The 12,046-nt window shown below is 52.0% G+C and overlaps 2 protein-coding genes across 2 annotated transcripts; one reads left to right on the top strand and one right to left on the bottom strand.

The window, feature by feature from the left end:
- The first annotated feature begins 1,482 nt into the window (after window positions 1-1,482).
- Window positions 1,483-4,409, top strand: LOC310693973 (large ribosomal subunit protein uL24m-like). The gene is made up of 4 exons (XM_083476554.1): window positions 1,483-1,644; window positions 1,999-2,102; window positions 3,519-3,649; window positions 3,899-4,409. The coding sequence occupies exons 1-4, from the start codon at window positions 1,498-1,500 to the stop codon at window positions 4,033-4,035; spliced, it is 519 nt and encodes a 172-aa protein (XP_083332680.1). The 5' UTR covers window positions 1,483-1,497; the 3' UTR covers window positions 4,036-4,409.
- Window positions 4,410-4,678: 269 nt separating this feature from the next.
- On the bottom strand, window positions 4,679-10,695 carry LOC310693892 (methyltransferase-like protein 25B; the record flags this gene model as incomplete). Its single annotated transcript, XM_083476287.1, is given in 9 exon segments — window positions 4,679-5,371; window positions 5,621-5,808; window positions 6,678-7,333; window positions 8,627-8,773; window positions 8,876-8,938; window positions 9,976-10,192; window positions 10,462-10,561; window positions 10,564-10,588; window positions 10,687-10,695. Coding segments are annotated over 9 exon segments (1,524 nt in total). The 3' UTR covers window positions 4,679-5,252.
- Window positions 10,696-12,046: the final 1,351 nt, after the last annotated feature.

Below are 12,046 nucleotides of genomic sequence, written 5' to 3'. Positions count from 1 at the left end.
TGGAAAGCATGCCTTGGTTTAAGACTCCATTGGAAGTGCTATGAAGACGCTTTGAACAGGAATGGCTTCCCCTCAGGGATTCTGGGAACTGTAGGTGGTTAAGGGGACAGAGAGTTGTTAGGCAGGTTAGGGTTAGGGTTAGGGTTAGGGTTAGGCTTAGGTTTAGGAGTAGGAGTAGGGTAGGGTTGAGTTGGGGTAGTGTTAGGGTTAGGGTTCCCTTCTTGTCAGGGAACTCTGGGAATTGTAGCTCTAGTTAAAGGTTACGGGTTAGCGTTAGGGTTAGAGTTAGGGTTAGCATCAGGGATAGGGGTAGAGTTCCCTTTTTGCCAGGGAACTCTGGGAATTGTAGCTCTTGGAGGGGAACAGGGGGTCTCCTAACAACTCTCTGCACCCTTTTCAAACTACAGCTCCCAGATTCTTTGGGGGAAGAAGCCATGAGTCTTTAAAGCGGCTCCATGGTCTGGATGTGGCCCTGGCCTCCCTCACCCCACTGCCCCTTATTACTGAGGACTTGAAAAGATTTTCCCATGCAGATCTCACGGAAACAATGTATTTCATCTGGAAAACTATTTAATAAAGATTACTTTTTATTAAAACCTTTGAATGTGTTTGAACTGTGTTTGAGTGTGCAGAGAATGATTTCACTTGAAAGCAATGCCCTTAGATTACAGAATCAGGGGCACAAGATGTAGGTCACAACATTATGATGGAAGATTGGGTTAAATTATGGAAAACTGACTTAAAATTTACAGATTGTTCCCTATTGAAGGAGAATTACATGAAGATGATGTACAGATGGTACACAACACCAGTGCAGTTAGGGAAAATGTACAAAACTAGCTCAAATAGATGTTGGAAGTGTAAGGAAAAGGAGGAGACATTTTATCATATGTGGTGGGATTGTAAGGTAATTAAAAATTTTTGGGAAATGATATACAACGAATTGAAGAAAATGTTCCATTTAACATTTGTTTAAAAACCCGAGGCACTTTGGTTGGGAATTGTAGGGAATTGGTTGGGAATTGTAAGACTCTTGTCAGTTCTTAATTCTTTATTCTAATTAGCTGCTCCCTGCTGTTCAGCTTAGGCCTCAGTAAAATGACATAGCATTTGGGGGTAAAGATGCAGCCCAGTAACCCAAAACTGGAGGCCAAGATGGAGAAGATCTCCACAGCCACCATGTATTTGCCCTTGGTGCTCAAGTAGGTTGGAACAAAGGACAACCACACACTGCACAACACCAACATGCTGAAAGTGATAAATTTGGCTTCATTGAAACTGTCAGGCAACTTTCTAGCTAGGAAAGCCACCGTGAAGCTCACAATGGCCAGCCAACCCATGAATCCCAGGACACAATAAAACATAAGAGTGGAGCCTTCATTACATTCTAGTATTATTTCTTCAGTCATTGAGTGCATGTCAACGTCTGGGAAAGGAGGAGAAGTTGCCAGCCATATGCTACAGATTGTGGCTTGAATAAGGGAGCAGGAAAGAACAATGGAGCTGGCCAATTGTTTCCCCAGCCACTTCCTCATGCTGGAGCCAGGCTTGGTAGCCATGAAAGCCAGAACCACAATGGCGGTTTTGGACAATATGCACGAAATGGCAACTGAGAACTGGGTCGTTCTGGAGGGCCTGAATGTGGTAAGTGATGATGATGATGGTGGTGCCCTTGGGCTCCCCCCCCGGAGAGAAGTGGGGTGTTCTGGGGGCTTTGGCACACTGAGACCCTTATGTGCTCTTTGGCTCAGCCTTCTCGGTGGTGGCCCCTGCCCTGTGGAACGCCCTTCCACCAGATGTCAAAGAGAACAACAACTACCAGACTTTAAGAAGACATCTGAAGGCAGCCCTGTTTAGGGAAGCTTTAAATGTTTGATGCATTACAGTATTTTAATATTTTGTTGGAAGATGCCCAGAGTGGCTGGGGAAGCCCAGCCAGATGGGTGGGGTATAAATTATAAATTATTATTATTATTCCTTACCTCCCCTTTCTGGTAGCACTACCGATACACGGGCAAGTCCGGCGCCTACGGTGGGATGTACATGGCCTGTGAGGGTCCACTGCTGATCAACTGGGTGTCCCTGGTCGACCCCACTGACAGGTAAGGGGGCAGGGCAATACTAAGAATTTGCCCCGTGATCACCATTCCTGAATTCGTTGCTTGTGATCCCTGCGTGGCCAAGGGTTGGACTTCAGGGGCCAGCAAACTTTTCCAGCAGGGGTCCGGTCCACTGTCCCTCAGACCTTGTGGGGGCCCGGGCTATATTTTGGGGGAAAAAATAAATGAAGGAATTCCTATGCCCCACAAAAAAACCCAGAGATGCATTTTAAATAAAAGGACACATTCTGCTCATGTAAAAACATGCTGATTCCTGGACCATCTGCAGGTCGGATTTAGAAAGCAATTGGGCCAGATCCGGCCCCTGGGCCTTAGTTTGCCTACCCATAGACTAGATGGCGCTTTGGGTCCCTCCAAACTCGATGATTCTGTGATCCCATGATCTGCGGGGGTGTGGGGTGTGTGTGAACAGCGTCCCTCTGAAACCACCGTGGATTCGTTTCCAGAGGGTTAGGCTCCCCTTCGTTTATTTAAGAGCTTTTCTAAACTGCTGAATGTTCTAAAAGCCTCTAAACAGCAGGCTTGTTCGCTGGAAGAAGAGGAAAACCCTTTCTAGCCTTCCTCGTAATTTGTTGTATATTATTATTATTATTATTATTATTATTATTATTATTATTATTATTATTAAACTGGCTTTCACCCCAAGGTCCCAGGACCATTTCCAGAGATTAAAACTCAATCTTAAAAACAGTTTTGAACAAGTTAGCTCACAGAAATAAGTTGGGGCATAAAAATATATTTCTCAAGTGTCCAAAGATAAGAGGTCTGTCTCCGGAAGCTGTAGAATGAAAGTCTCAGGATTTTTCAAAATGAACATTTAATATTATTTGTAAACCAGCCGGTGAGATTAAGGATGATTAAGAGGTATTTAAATCCTGCTAGGTAAATGAAATATCGATTGTTCTCCTTTTTTGTTACGACAACCTGGGGACTTATTTCCCCTGTGAGCCATATACTTAGAGACTGAAGACTTTGGTGTTTTTAAGCGAGGCCAGGTGGGCAGGGTATTAATAATAAAACTATTATTATTATTAGTGTTTTTCTTCTAGAAAAAGGGTGCCAGTACTGCGTAACCTTGAGCACACCCAGAAAAAAGCACTGATATTTGTATTATTGTTGTTTAACGGTTTGACGATTGATCCGCAGGCAAAGTTTAGTTATTTATATTTCGTAAACACTATACGCCACTCAGTTGTAAAAAAATTACAGCATGCAGAAAATTTAAACCCACACCAACTTCTGAAGCATCTGGGTGGCTTAAGCATGAATGTTTTTAGCAGATGCTGAAATTCAGCTTGAGCTTGCTTTCAAACACGCCCCCCCAAACCCCACTTCCCCATCCCCGCTGGACTCTCCCTGGGCCCCCCCCTCCTTTCTCGTCTGCCCCTTGCCCCCCAGGCTGCCCACCGAGGTGGAATGGCGCTACACGGAGGAAGGAGAGAGGGTCCGCGTCTCCCTCCGGACCGGCAGGATCATCCCGAAGCCCTTGGAGAAGAGAGACGATGGCATCATCCCAGAACAATGGGCAGGTGAGTGGCTCTTGCGTTTGGGAGTGGAGCTGGCATGGAGTGGATTTCTGTGGGGAAAAGGGAATCTGTTCACCTGTTGCCTCAGGCGGACCCTGCCTTGGTTCTGAGTTGTCCTCTGTCATGTGGACTAGAAACTTGGTTCTGGGTTTACAGAACCTGCACCATAGCATTAAAAAACACACCCAGTCTCCTAATTTCCTGCACCCCGTTTTCTCTTCTTCTCCTTTCCCTCCTGCCTTGCTGCTGAAGACTGCCCCAAGGACACGTCTGTTGAGGACGCCCTGGAGAAGACCTACGTCCCTTCCTTGAAGACGTTCCAGGAGGAGATCATGGAGCTCATGGGTATTGTGGAGACACGCCACTTCAGGAAGTCCTACTGGTATTGAGGCCTTTCGTCCCACGGATCTGTGCCCCGCTGCCTGGACCCCAAAAGACTCTCAGCTTTGGGGGGAGATTGAGGAGGAGGCTGAGATGGGGGCTGTTGCCTCCTGATAAAGGACCCCCTAAACTGGAATCCGAGTGTGCCTTTGTGTTTGTGGAGGTGGCCGTTCTCCTCTGGCAAACCTGACTATACCATCTATCTGTATTGTTACTCCCATGAGGCGGTTTATAAGCCGTAGAAGCAAAGGTCACACGTCTATGGAACAATCTGATCCAAGGTGGAAAAGGTCATAATGAAAGATAGGACTTTCGGATAAACAAACTGTATCAAACGAAGGTAATAGTCAAGAATAAAATAGTACAGTCATACCTCGGGTTACAGATGCTTCAGGTTGTGTTTTTTTGGGTTACGGACCGCCGAAACCCGGAAGTACCAGAATGGGTTACTTCCGGGTTTCGGCGGTCACACATGCGCAGAAGTGCCGAATTGCAACCTGCGAGTGTGCAGACGCGCCGCTGCGGGTTGCGAACGTGCATCCCGCATGGATCACGTTCGCAACCCGAGTGTCCACTGTACACGGTAATAATAGAACAGCGACACAATAGTACACGGTGAAACTCATTCTGAAAATATCAGATAAGCAGGAATCTGCTCTCAACAGTGATGTTAATAAATTAAAAAACATTCAACACATTACTAAAAACAGCGGCAAAGTTACAATGCATAAAAGGCCACAGTGCATGGGAAAAACACAGAAAACGATGGAAATGAGCAGCCGAGCCACTTATGAAATTTATGAGTAACTGGAATTTCCGGAAGTCCTCCCTTCCCAGCTGCTTTCTGCCGCTCTTAAAGTCCTGGGAGAGTCTGTTCCTCAGCTGGACTTGGTGGTGGGTGAGGGTCTTTTGCCTTCCTCTGCATTTCCTTACTGAGGAGGGGGCCAAGGAGGAAGGTGTCAGGCTGTTCACATCTCCATGCCTCTTCTGGGAGCCTGTTTGCCTCCATGGCGCAGATGGAAAGGGGAAAACCTCTCCAGATCTCTTCCACCCTCTCTGACCCCTACCTGGCCAGGGATGATGGGAGCAGCAGCCCCCTTTGTGGCTGAATCCAGGTGTCCAGAGTGCCCACGCCCTGCTTCTTCCCTCGTGGGTATTCCTGTTCTCTGGCTTCCTGAGGTGTGGGGCAGGGTGTGTGGGTCCAGACATCCCCAAGCGGTCCCCTTCAGTCTTCCGCTGCCACGTCCAAGAGAGCAGAGCCCAGAGGGGTCTTGGCTGCCACCAGCACCAGGTTGCGGGGGGAGAAGGCGGGGTCAAAGAGCGGGAGCAGCTGGCAGTGAAACCCTGTTTGGGGAGGAGACCCCAGTGAGGGTCCTGGCAGTGCTGGGGGGGGGTGGCAGGTGTGGGGAAGGCTGCTTGGAGCAGGGCCCTTCCTTCCTCAGTAGGGCAGGGAGTTCCCACTGGGCCTGCGGGGTTGATGTCCACCTCTGGTGCTCGTTCGTGGAATCGCAGCGTTGGAAGGGACCTCCAAAGGCCATCTGGCCCACCCCCCTTCAGCGCAGGAATGGTGGCTGGGGAACCCCCCCCCCTTACCTTCCTCCTGCAGGAAGATCATCCTGTCCAGAAGCAGCAGGGTCTCCACCAGGGGGGCCAGCAGGAGGGCCAGGCTGAAGAAGGCCACCACTTTCCCTTCCTGAGCCAGCAGTGCCTGCAGGGGGCCAGGCTCCAGCCTCGTCGTGTGAGGGTCCAGCCCCACCCTCTCCAGGCCCAAGCGGGCGTACCTGGAGGAGAGAGAGAGAGCCGTGCTGAGCCTCTGCACTTGGGCTGAAGCGCAAAAGGTCTCGGGGAAATCCCACCCTGTAGCTAATGGGCCTCCTGCTGCCGCCGTAGCACAATTTCTGTTCTCATCCTGAAGCAAAGAGGAACTATTTCTGGGTTAGCGGAGTCTGTAACCTGAAGTGTATGTAACCTGAAGCGTATGTAACCTGAGGTACCACTGTATAGGATAAAAAACAAATACAGTGGTACCTCGGGTTACATACGCTTCAGGTTACAGACTCTGCTAACCCAGAAATAGTACCTCGGGTTAAGAACTTTGCTTCAGGATGAGAACAGAAATCGTGCAACGGCAGCAGGAGGCCCCAATAGCTAAAGTGGTGCTTCAAGTTAAGAACAGTTTCAGGTTAAGAATGGACCTCCAGAACCAATTAAGTACTTAACCCGAGGTACCACTGTACAAAACAGTTACAATTAATTGCACATTTCCCCCCAAATCTTGGAAGCTGCCCAGAGTGGCTGGGGAAACCCAGTCAGATGGGCGGGGTAGAAATAATAAATTATTATTACATCATATTATTTAAGGGGCCTCCTAGAGGTCATCCAGCATTTCTGGAATCACAGCTAATAAGGTTCATGGCTGCTTATTGGCAGCGCCTTGGTTTCTGGGGCCAACCTTTGCTGTGACCCGACCCCATGTCCACACAGGGCTGTCCTCCACCCCACCTCCAAAATCCTCGGGGACATTTGGAGCCACAGCTTTAACTGACTCATGGAACCAGAGAGTTGTGTGGTACCCCCAAAGACCATCTATCCCAACCCTCTCCAGTGGAGCTGCCTGGCCTGGCGCTCGCCGCCCCCTGGGCTCACTCACTCGCCAAAGGTGAGCTGGTGGGCCTTGGCGATGGTCTGCACCCCCAGGCGCTTCTTGGCCGGGTCAGCAGCCCGGATCACCGTCTCCAAGGCCACGTGGAAGCAGTGGGTCCTGAGGGCGGCGCTGTGGCCCTTGAGCTGCCGGGCGTAGTCCTCGAGGGCGTGGCAGGCCCCCTCGCGGGCCTTGTAGGAGAGCCGGTGGCCGGGCAGGGTGGAGACCCAGGCGCTCAGGGGGTAGCCGGGCTCTGCGGGGCAGGGCGGGGGCCCAGGCCCTGGCAGGACGGGGGCTTCTGCCGTGGTGAGCTTCATGTAGCAGCAGGCCACGGAGGTGATGCCCGCCACGTGGGGGCAGCGGGCGAAGTGGCGCAGGAGGGCCACGCTCAGGTCACCGCAGGCGTGGAGTCCCGTCAGGAGCAGCTGGCGCCCCCTGGGGGTGTGGCAGGCGGGGGCGCTGCTGGCCCCACATCCCGGGGGGCCTGGGAGGTCCTCTCCCCCAGGATCCACTCCTGCTGTCCCAAGGCTGCCTCCATCCACCGCAGGGCCATGCTCCTCCACTTCTGGGTGCTGCAGCAGTTGCCAGAATTCGGTCCACGGCGCCCCAGGATCCACCCAGCCAGCCACGTGCCGCGGCCCCTCAAGAGATATGCCGCTGGGGACCTGCGGGGAGGAGAAGAGGGAAAAGGTGTCACCCAGCAGGAGAACCAGGGAGGGGCTGGGTGAGGCCAGGACCCCTGCCTGGGGACTAGGATGGGTTTGGGCCAGCCTCCCCCTAACCTGCTGAGCTCCCAGAACAAAGGTATATGGCTCTGAACAAGGTGTGTTCCTATTTCAACCATTTTTTCATGAACCATGAGGACTAGTGTCCTACTTTAATTTGAAAAGAAGGGCTGTGGCTCAGTGGGACGGAGCCTGCTTGGCATGCGGGAGACCACAGGCTCCATCTCCATTGGCAGCATCTCCACACTGGGCTGGGATTGGCTCCTCTGTCCCTTGGCTGGCTCCTCAAGGTCCCTCTGGTGGACATAATAATAATAATAAATTTTATTTATACCTCGCCCTCCCCGTCCAAAGCTGAGCTCAGGGAAGCTAACACCAGTAAAATTATAATGGAAACATAAGGGGGGGCAACAACCCAATTTAAAATACAGGTTAAAATGCAATTTAAAAAGCAGCCTCATTTTAAAAGCAGCCCATAGATCAAAACCATAAGGGGAGGGAAGACATAAGGGTCAGACCGAGTCCAAACCAAAAGCCAGGAGGAACAGCTCTGTCTTGCAGGCCCTGCGGAAAGATGTCAAGTCCCGCAGGGCCCTGGTCTCTTGTGACAGAGCGTTCCACCAAGTCGGGGCCAGTGCTGAAAAGGCCCTGGCCCTAGTTGAGACCAGTCTAACCACCCTGCGACTTGGGACCTCCAAAATGTTTTCATTTGTGGTCCTTAAGGTCCTCTACGGGGCATACCAGGAGAGGCAGTCCTGTAGGTACATGGGTCCTAGGCCAACATGCCTAGGTACAGCCTGCACCCTCTTCCTTGCTCCCCTGAAAATACTCCTCCTCGCTTCTGATTGTCAGCTACAGGACTTTCCCCACATATTTTTAGTTGGAAGGGACCCTAAGGGCCATCTAGTCCAACCCCCTGCAATGCAGGAACCTCAGCTGAGTTTGCGTTCAAGGGAGAGGTATAGAAAGCTCAGCTCCTGGGATTCTGGCCGGGGGAGCCATGGAGGTTGAAGGAAACAGAGGGGGCATTAAGTGGAGGACGTGTGGTTCACAGAAGCTGGAAGGGACCCCCAAGAGTCATCTAGTCAACCCCCTGCCATGTGGGAATCCACCAAGTGCCTGGGGAAGCTGCCTGCCATGGCTTGGACCTGAGGGACTGCCCCCTCAAAGGAAGCCAGGACCCTCTGCAACACACCACATCCCCTCCCCACCCCTGACGTTCTGCCTCCTCACCTGCCCTCCTCGCTTAGCCCCCTCTTTCCTCAGCGCCTGCACCAGCTCCTGGTCGAAATTGGCAGCCTGGGCGACCAGCCGGGGGTCTCCCTCGATGGCGGTGACGGAGAGGCCCAGGCCGAAGGCCAGGAAGCGAGAGAGGTGGCCCTGGGGGAAAGGGGGGAGAAGACACTGTAAATAAAGAAGACACTATGAATAAAGCAGGCTTTGTGAGACTCCGAAAAGGAAGAGGAACCCGAGAGGCCTTACCTGGCCAGTGCCCACGTCAACCACCTGGCGGCACCCCGTGAGCTCACTCAGCCGTTTGACCATCTGCGGGGGAAACGGGAGTCAGGGAGGCCCTTGTGGAGCTGCCCCCAGGACCCATTCAGGGAGCGAAGGTGGAGGGACCCCCTGGTGACTTCAGCGAGGGGCAGCGGCTGCTTCCCAGGAGAGGGAGAGGAGGAGGATGGGCAGCAGCAGTAGAGGAAACCAGGTGTGGCTGGAGGAAGAGGTGGAAGGGAGTGTGCGAAGAGGTGGAAGGGAGTGTGCTGGGCAGGGCCACGGGGCATCAGAAGCACAGCAGTAGTTCCTGCAGTGACCAGCAGCAGCTCTGGCAACAGCCCCCCCCCGAAGCAGATGCCTTGCTTGAACCCTATGACAGGCTGTGGAGGTCTTATTCTGGGGGCTGCCTGGTTGGCACTGACTCACAGCAGGGCCTTTTCAGTGGTGGCTTCCTGTTTGTGGAATACCCTCCCTTGGGAGTTGTGCCCGCCTCCCTCGTAATTGGCTTTCAGGAGTGCGTTCAAGATGGATTGATAATATGGACAGATTAGCTACATCTGAACGAACTGCATGTCAACACAAATTAAGAATGGATAAATAGGAAGAAATCTGGAATGAATATTTAAGCGATAAAGCGGATAATGGTGGGAGGTGGGGAGAGGAAAGAGAGGTGGGAAAATATTGTTAAAAAGGTTTATTCATAGGTATATCAGTGTATTCAAATCTGAACTGTCAAATTGTGTTGTTGTTGTTATGGTTTTTGTTGTATGTGTCTTTTGCAGTTGTTGTTTGTATCGACAAAATGAATAAATAATATATTTTTTTAAAAGACCTTTGTCTGTACTCAGGCTTGGCATCTGATGTGTGTTCCTGGTGACCCCCCAATCCCTCTTTGGTAGAAAACAAATGCCCTGTTTTGAGAATGCTTTCTGGTAGTGGTGCGTTTGCCACCCTGGGCATGATGTAAAAGGAACAAGTGAGAACAGGGCTGGGCCTGGCAGTGGAGGTAGCAGTTCTTGCCTCCTTGGTGACACGCAGCTGGGCTCGCTGACTTGAGCCGCCCTCCCTCTCCAGTTCAGCCGTACCTGCCCCAGCCGACGGATCTCGTGCTGCTTCTTGGGCTTGACGTGTTTCCGGAAAAGCGGCGGGAGCCTGGAGCTCTGGCACTGGTTGTCCCGGAACTCTTCCGGCCTCCCGGCTTCCTTGGACTTGCCGGTCCAGCCGCTGGGCCTCCTGGGGAAGGCCAAGGTGTGGGCAGAGGCTTTGAAGGCCAGCAGGGAGAGTGGCCAGACCGAGCTGTACCTGAGGGGGGCGAGGGAGGGAGACAAGCGGTGGTAGGTAACGTGGAGTCCCAAAACCACCCATGTTCTCATTTGTCTTTAATGGCAGGGGAGGGACAGAAAATTAAATTCACAACACAGTCTCTGTTTTCAAACCGTGAGAAAAGTGCTTCGATGGGAGCCCTGCATCCCTTTGGCCCTCCGTTCATACAAGGCGGGTTCAAATGCACCCATTTCCGAGGAAGCACCCTTGAGGCTGCCCAAGGAGACCCACAACACCCTCGACCCTACCTGGCTTCTTCCTCTCTGGCATGTCTATTTTCCAGCAGGAGGGCGGCCAGCTGTGGGGGCTGGAGGTCAGCCAGGGCGGCCTGCCAGGATGGCGGGAGCTGCCCCACAGATTGTCTGTGAAAAACTCCTAGCAGGGAATGTTGCGCCCTGCAGTGGTGAAAAGCAGGAAATAGTAATAGTAATTAATGTGTACTCTGCCTCTTCCCCTGACTCAGGGCAGCTTACAGATAACATAAGAGCAGCTGAAAACATATTGGGAAGACAAAAACAAACACAAATAAGTGTTAATCGAATGAAAACTATGTATGTACATGTATGGTGCTGCAGGTTGAACCACAGAGCCTAGGGCTTGCCGATCAGAAGGACGGTGGTTCGAATCCCCGCGACGGGGTGAGCTCCCGTTGCTCAGTCCCTGCTCCTGCCAACCTAGCAGTTCGAAAGCACGTCAAAGGGCAAGTAGATAAATAGGTACCGCTGCGGCGGGAAGGTAAACGGTGTTTCCATGCGCTGCTCTGGTTCGCCAGAAGCGGTTCAGTCATGCTGGCCACGTGACCCGGAGGTTGTACACCGGCTCCCTCGGCCAATAAAGCGAGATGAGCACCGCAACCCCAGTCGGCTACGACTGGACCTAATGGTCAGGAGTCCCTTTACCTTTAACGTACATGTATTATATATGTCCCTATCTATCTCCCATCAGATGTCAAGAAAATAAACAACTACAGTGGTACTTCTGGTTGTGAATGGGATCCATTCCGGAGGCCCGTAAGCAACATGAAAAGAGCACAACCCGCAGCGGCGCATCTGCGCACGCACGGGTTGTGATTCGCCGCTTCTGTGCATGATGTCATTTTGCGCGTCTGCGCATGCGCGAGCAGTGAAACCCAGAAGTAACCCTTTCTGGTACTTTTGGGTCACCGCAGGATGTAACCTGAAAGAAAGTAACACGAAGCAGACATAACACGAGGAAGACTGTACCAGACTTTTAGAAGACATCGGAAGGCAGCCCTGTTTAGGGATGTTTTAAATGTTTGGAGTTTTATTCTGTTTTTAGTGTTCTGTTGGGAGCCGCCCAGAGTGGCTGGGGAAACCTGGCCAGGTGGGTGGGGTAGAAATAAATTATTATTATTATTATTATTATTATTATTATTAATTATGATCACCATCATCTATCAATGCATGTTCTGTTTAAAAACACACAGGTAATTCCAATAAAAAACGGCACATTCAAAGCAGCCTTAATAACAGATCCCTTCAGGACCCAGATCCGAGGAAGGCCTTGTTCACCCAAGCGGGGCACCCAGAGAGAAAGACAGACAGACAGACAGACACATTTTGTGTGAGGAGAGGAGGCCGCTCTATCCCGTGCCACGTCTCTATGGTCCTGCGTCCCCACAGAGCGACGGGAAGGGGGCCTTTCCGGGGGGCGGCCCCGGAGTGGTGAACCTGGCGGGCCGCCCCCCCCCCACGCGGAGTCTGCGCTCTCCTCCTCCCTCCGCTCGAAACCCCGCCGGGGCAAGGAGAGAAACAGGTACCGCCGCGGCTTTTCCCTCGCGCCGGAAGTAGTTGTGTCCTGACCCGGAAGAAC

The sequence above is a fragment of the Podarcis liolepis genome (assembly GCF_965112155.1).
Source record: "Podarcis liolepis genome assembly, chromosome: 15".
NCBI classification, from domain to species: Eukaryota; Metazoa; Chordata; class Lepidosauria; order Squamata; family Lacertidae; genus Podarcis; species Podarcis liolepis.
This window is presented reverse-complemented; position numbering and strand designations above follow the sequence as displayed.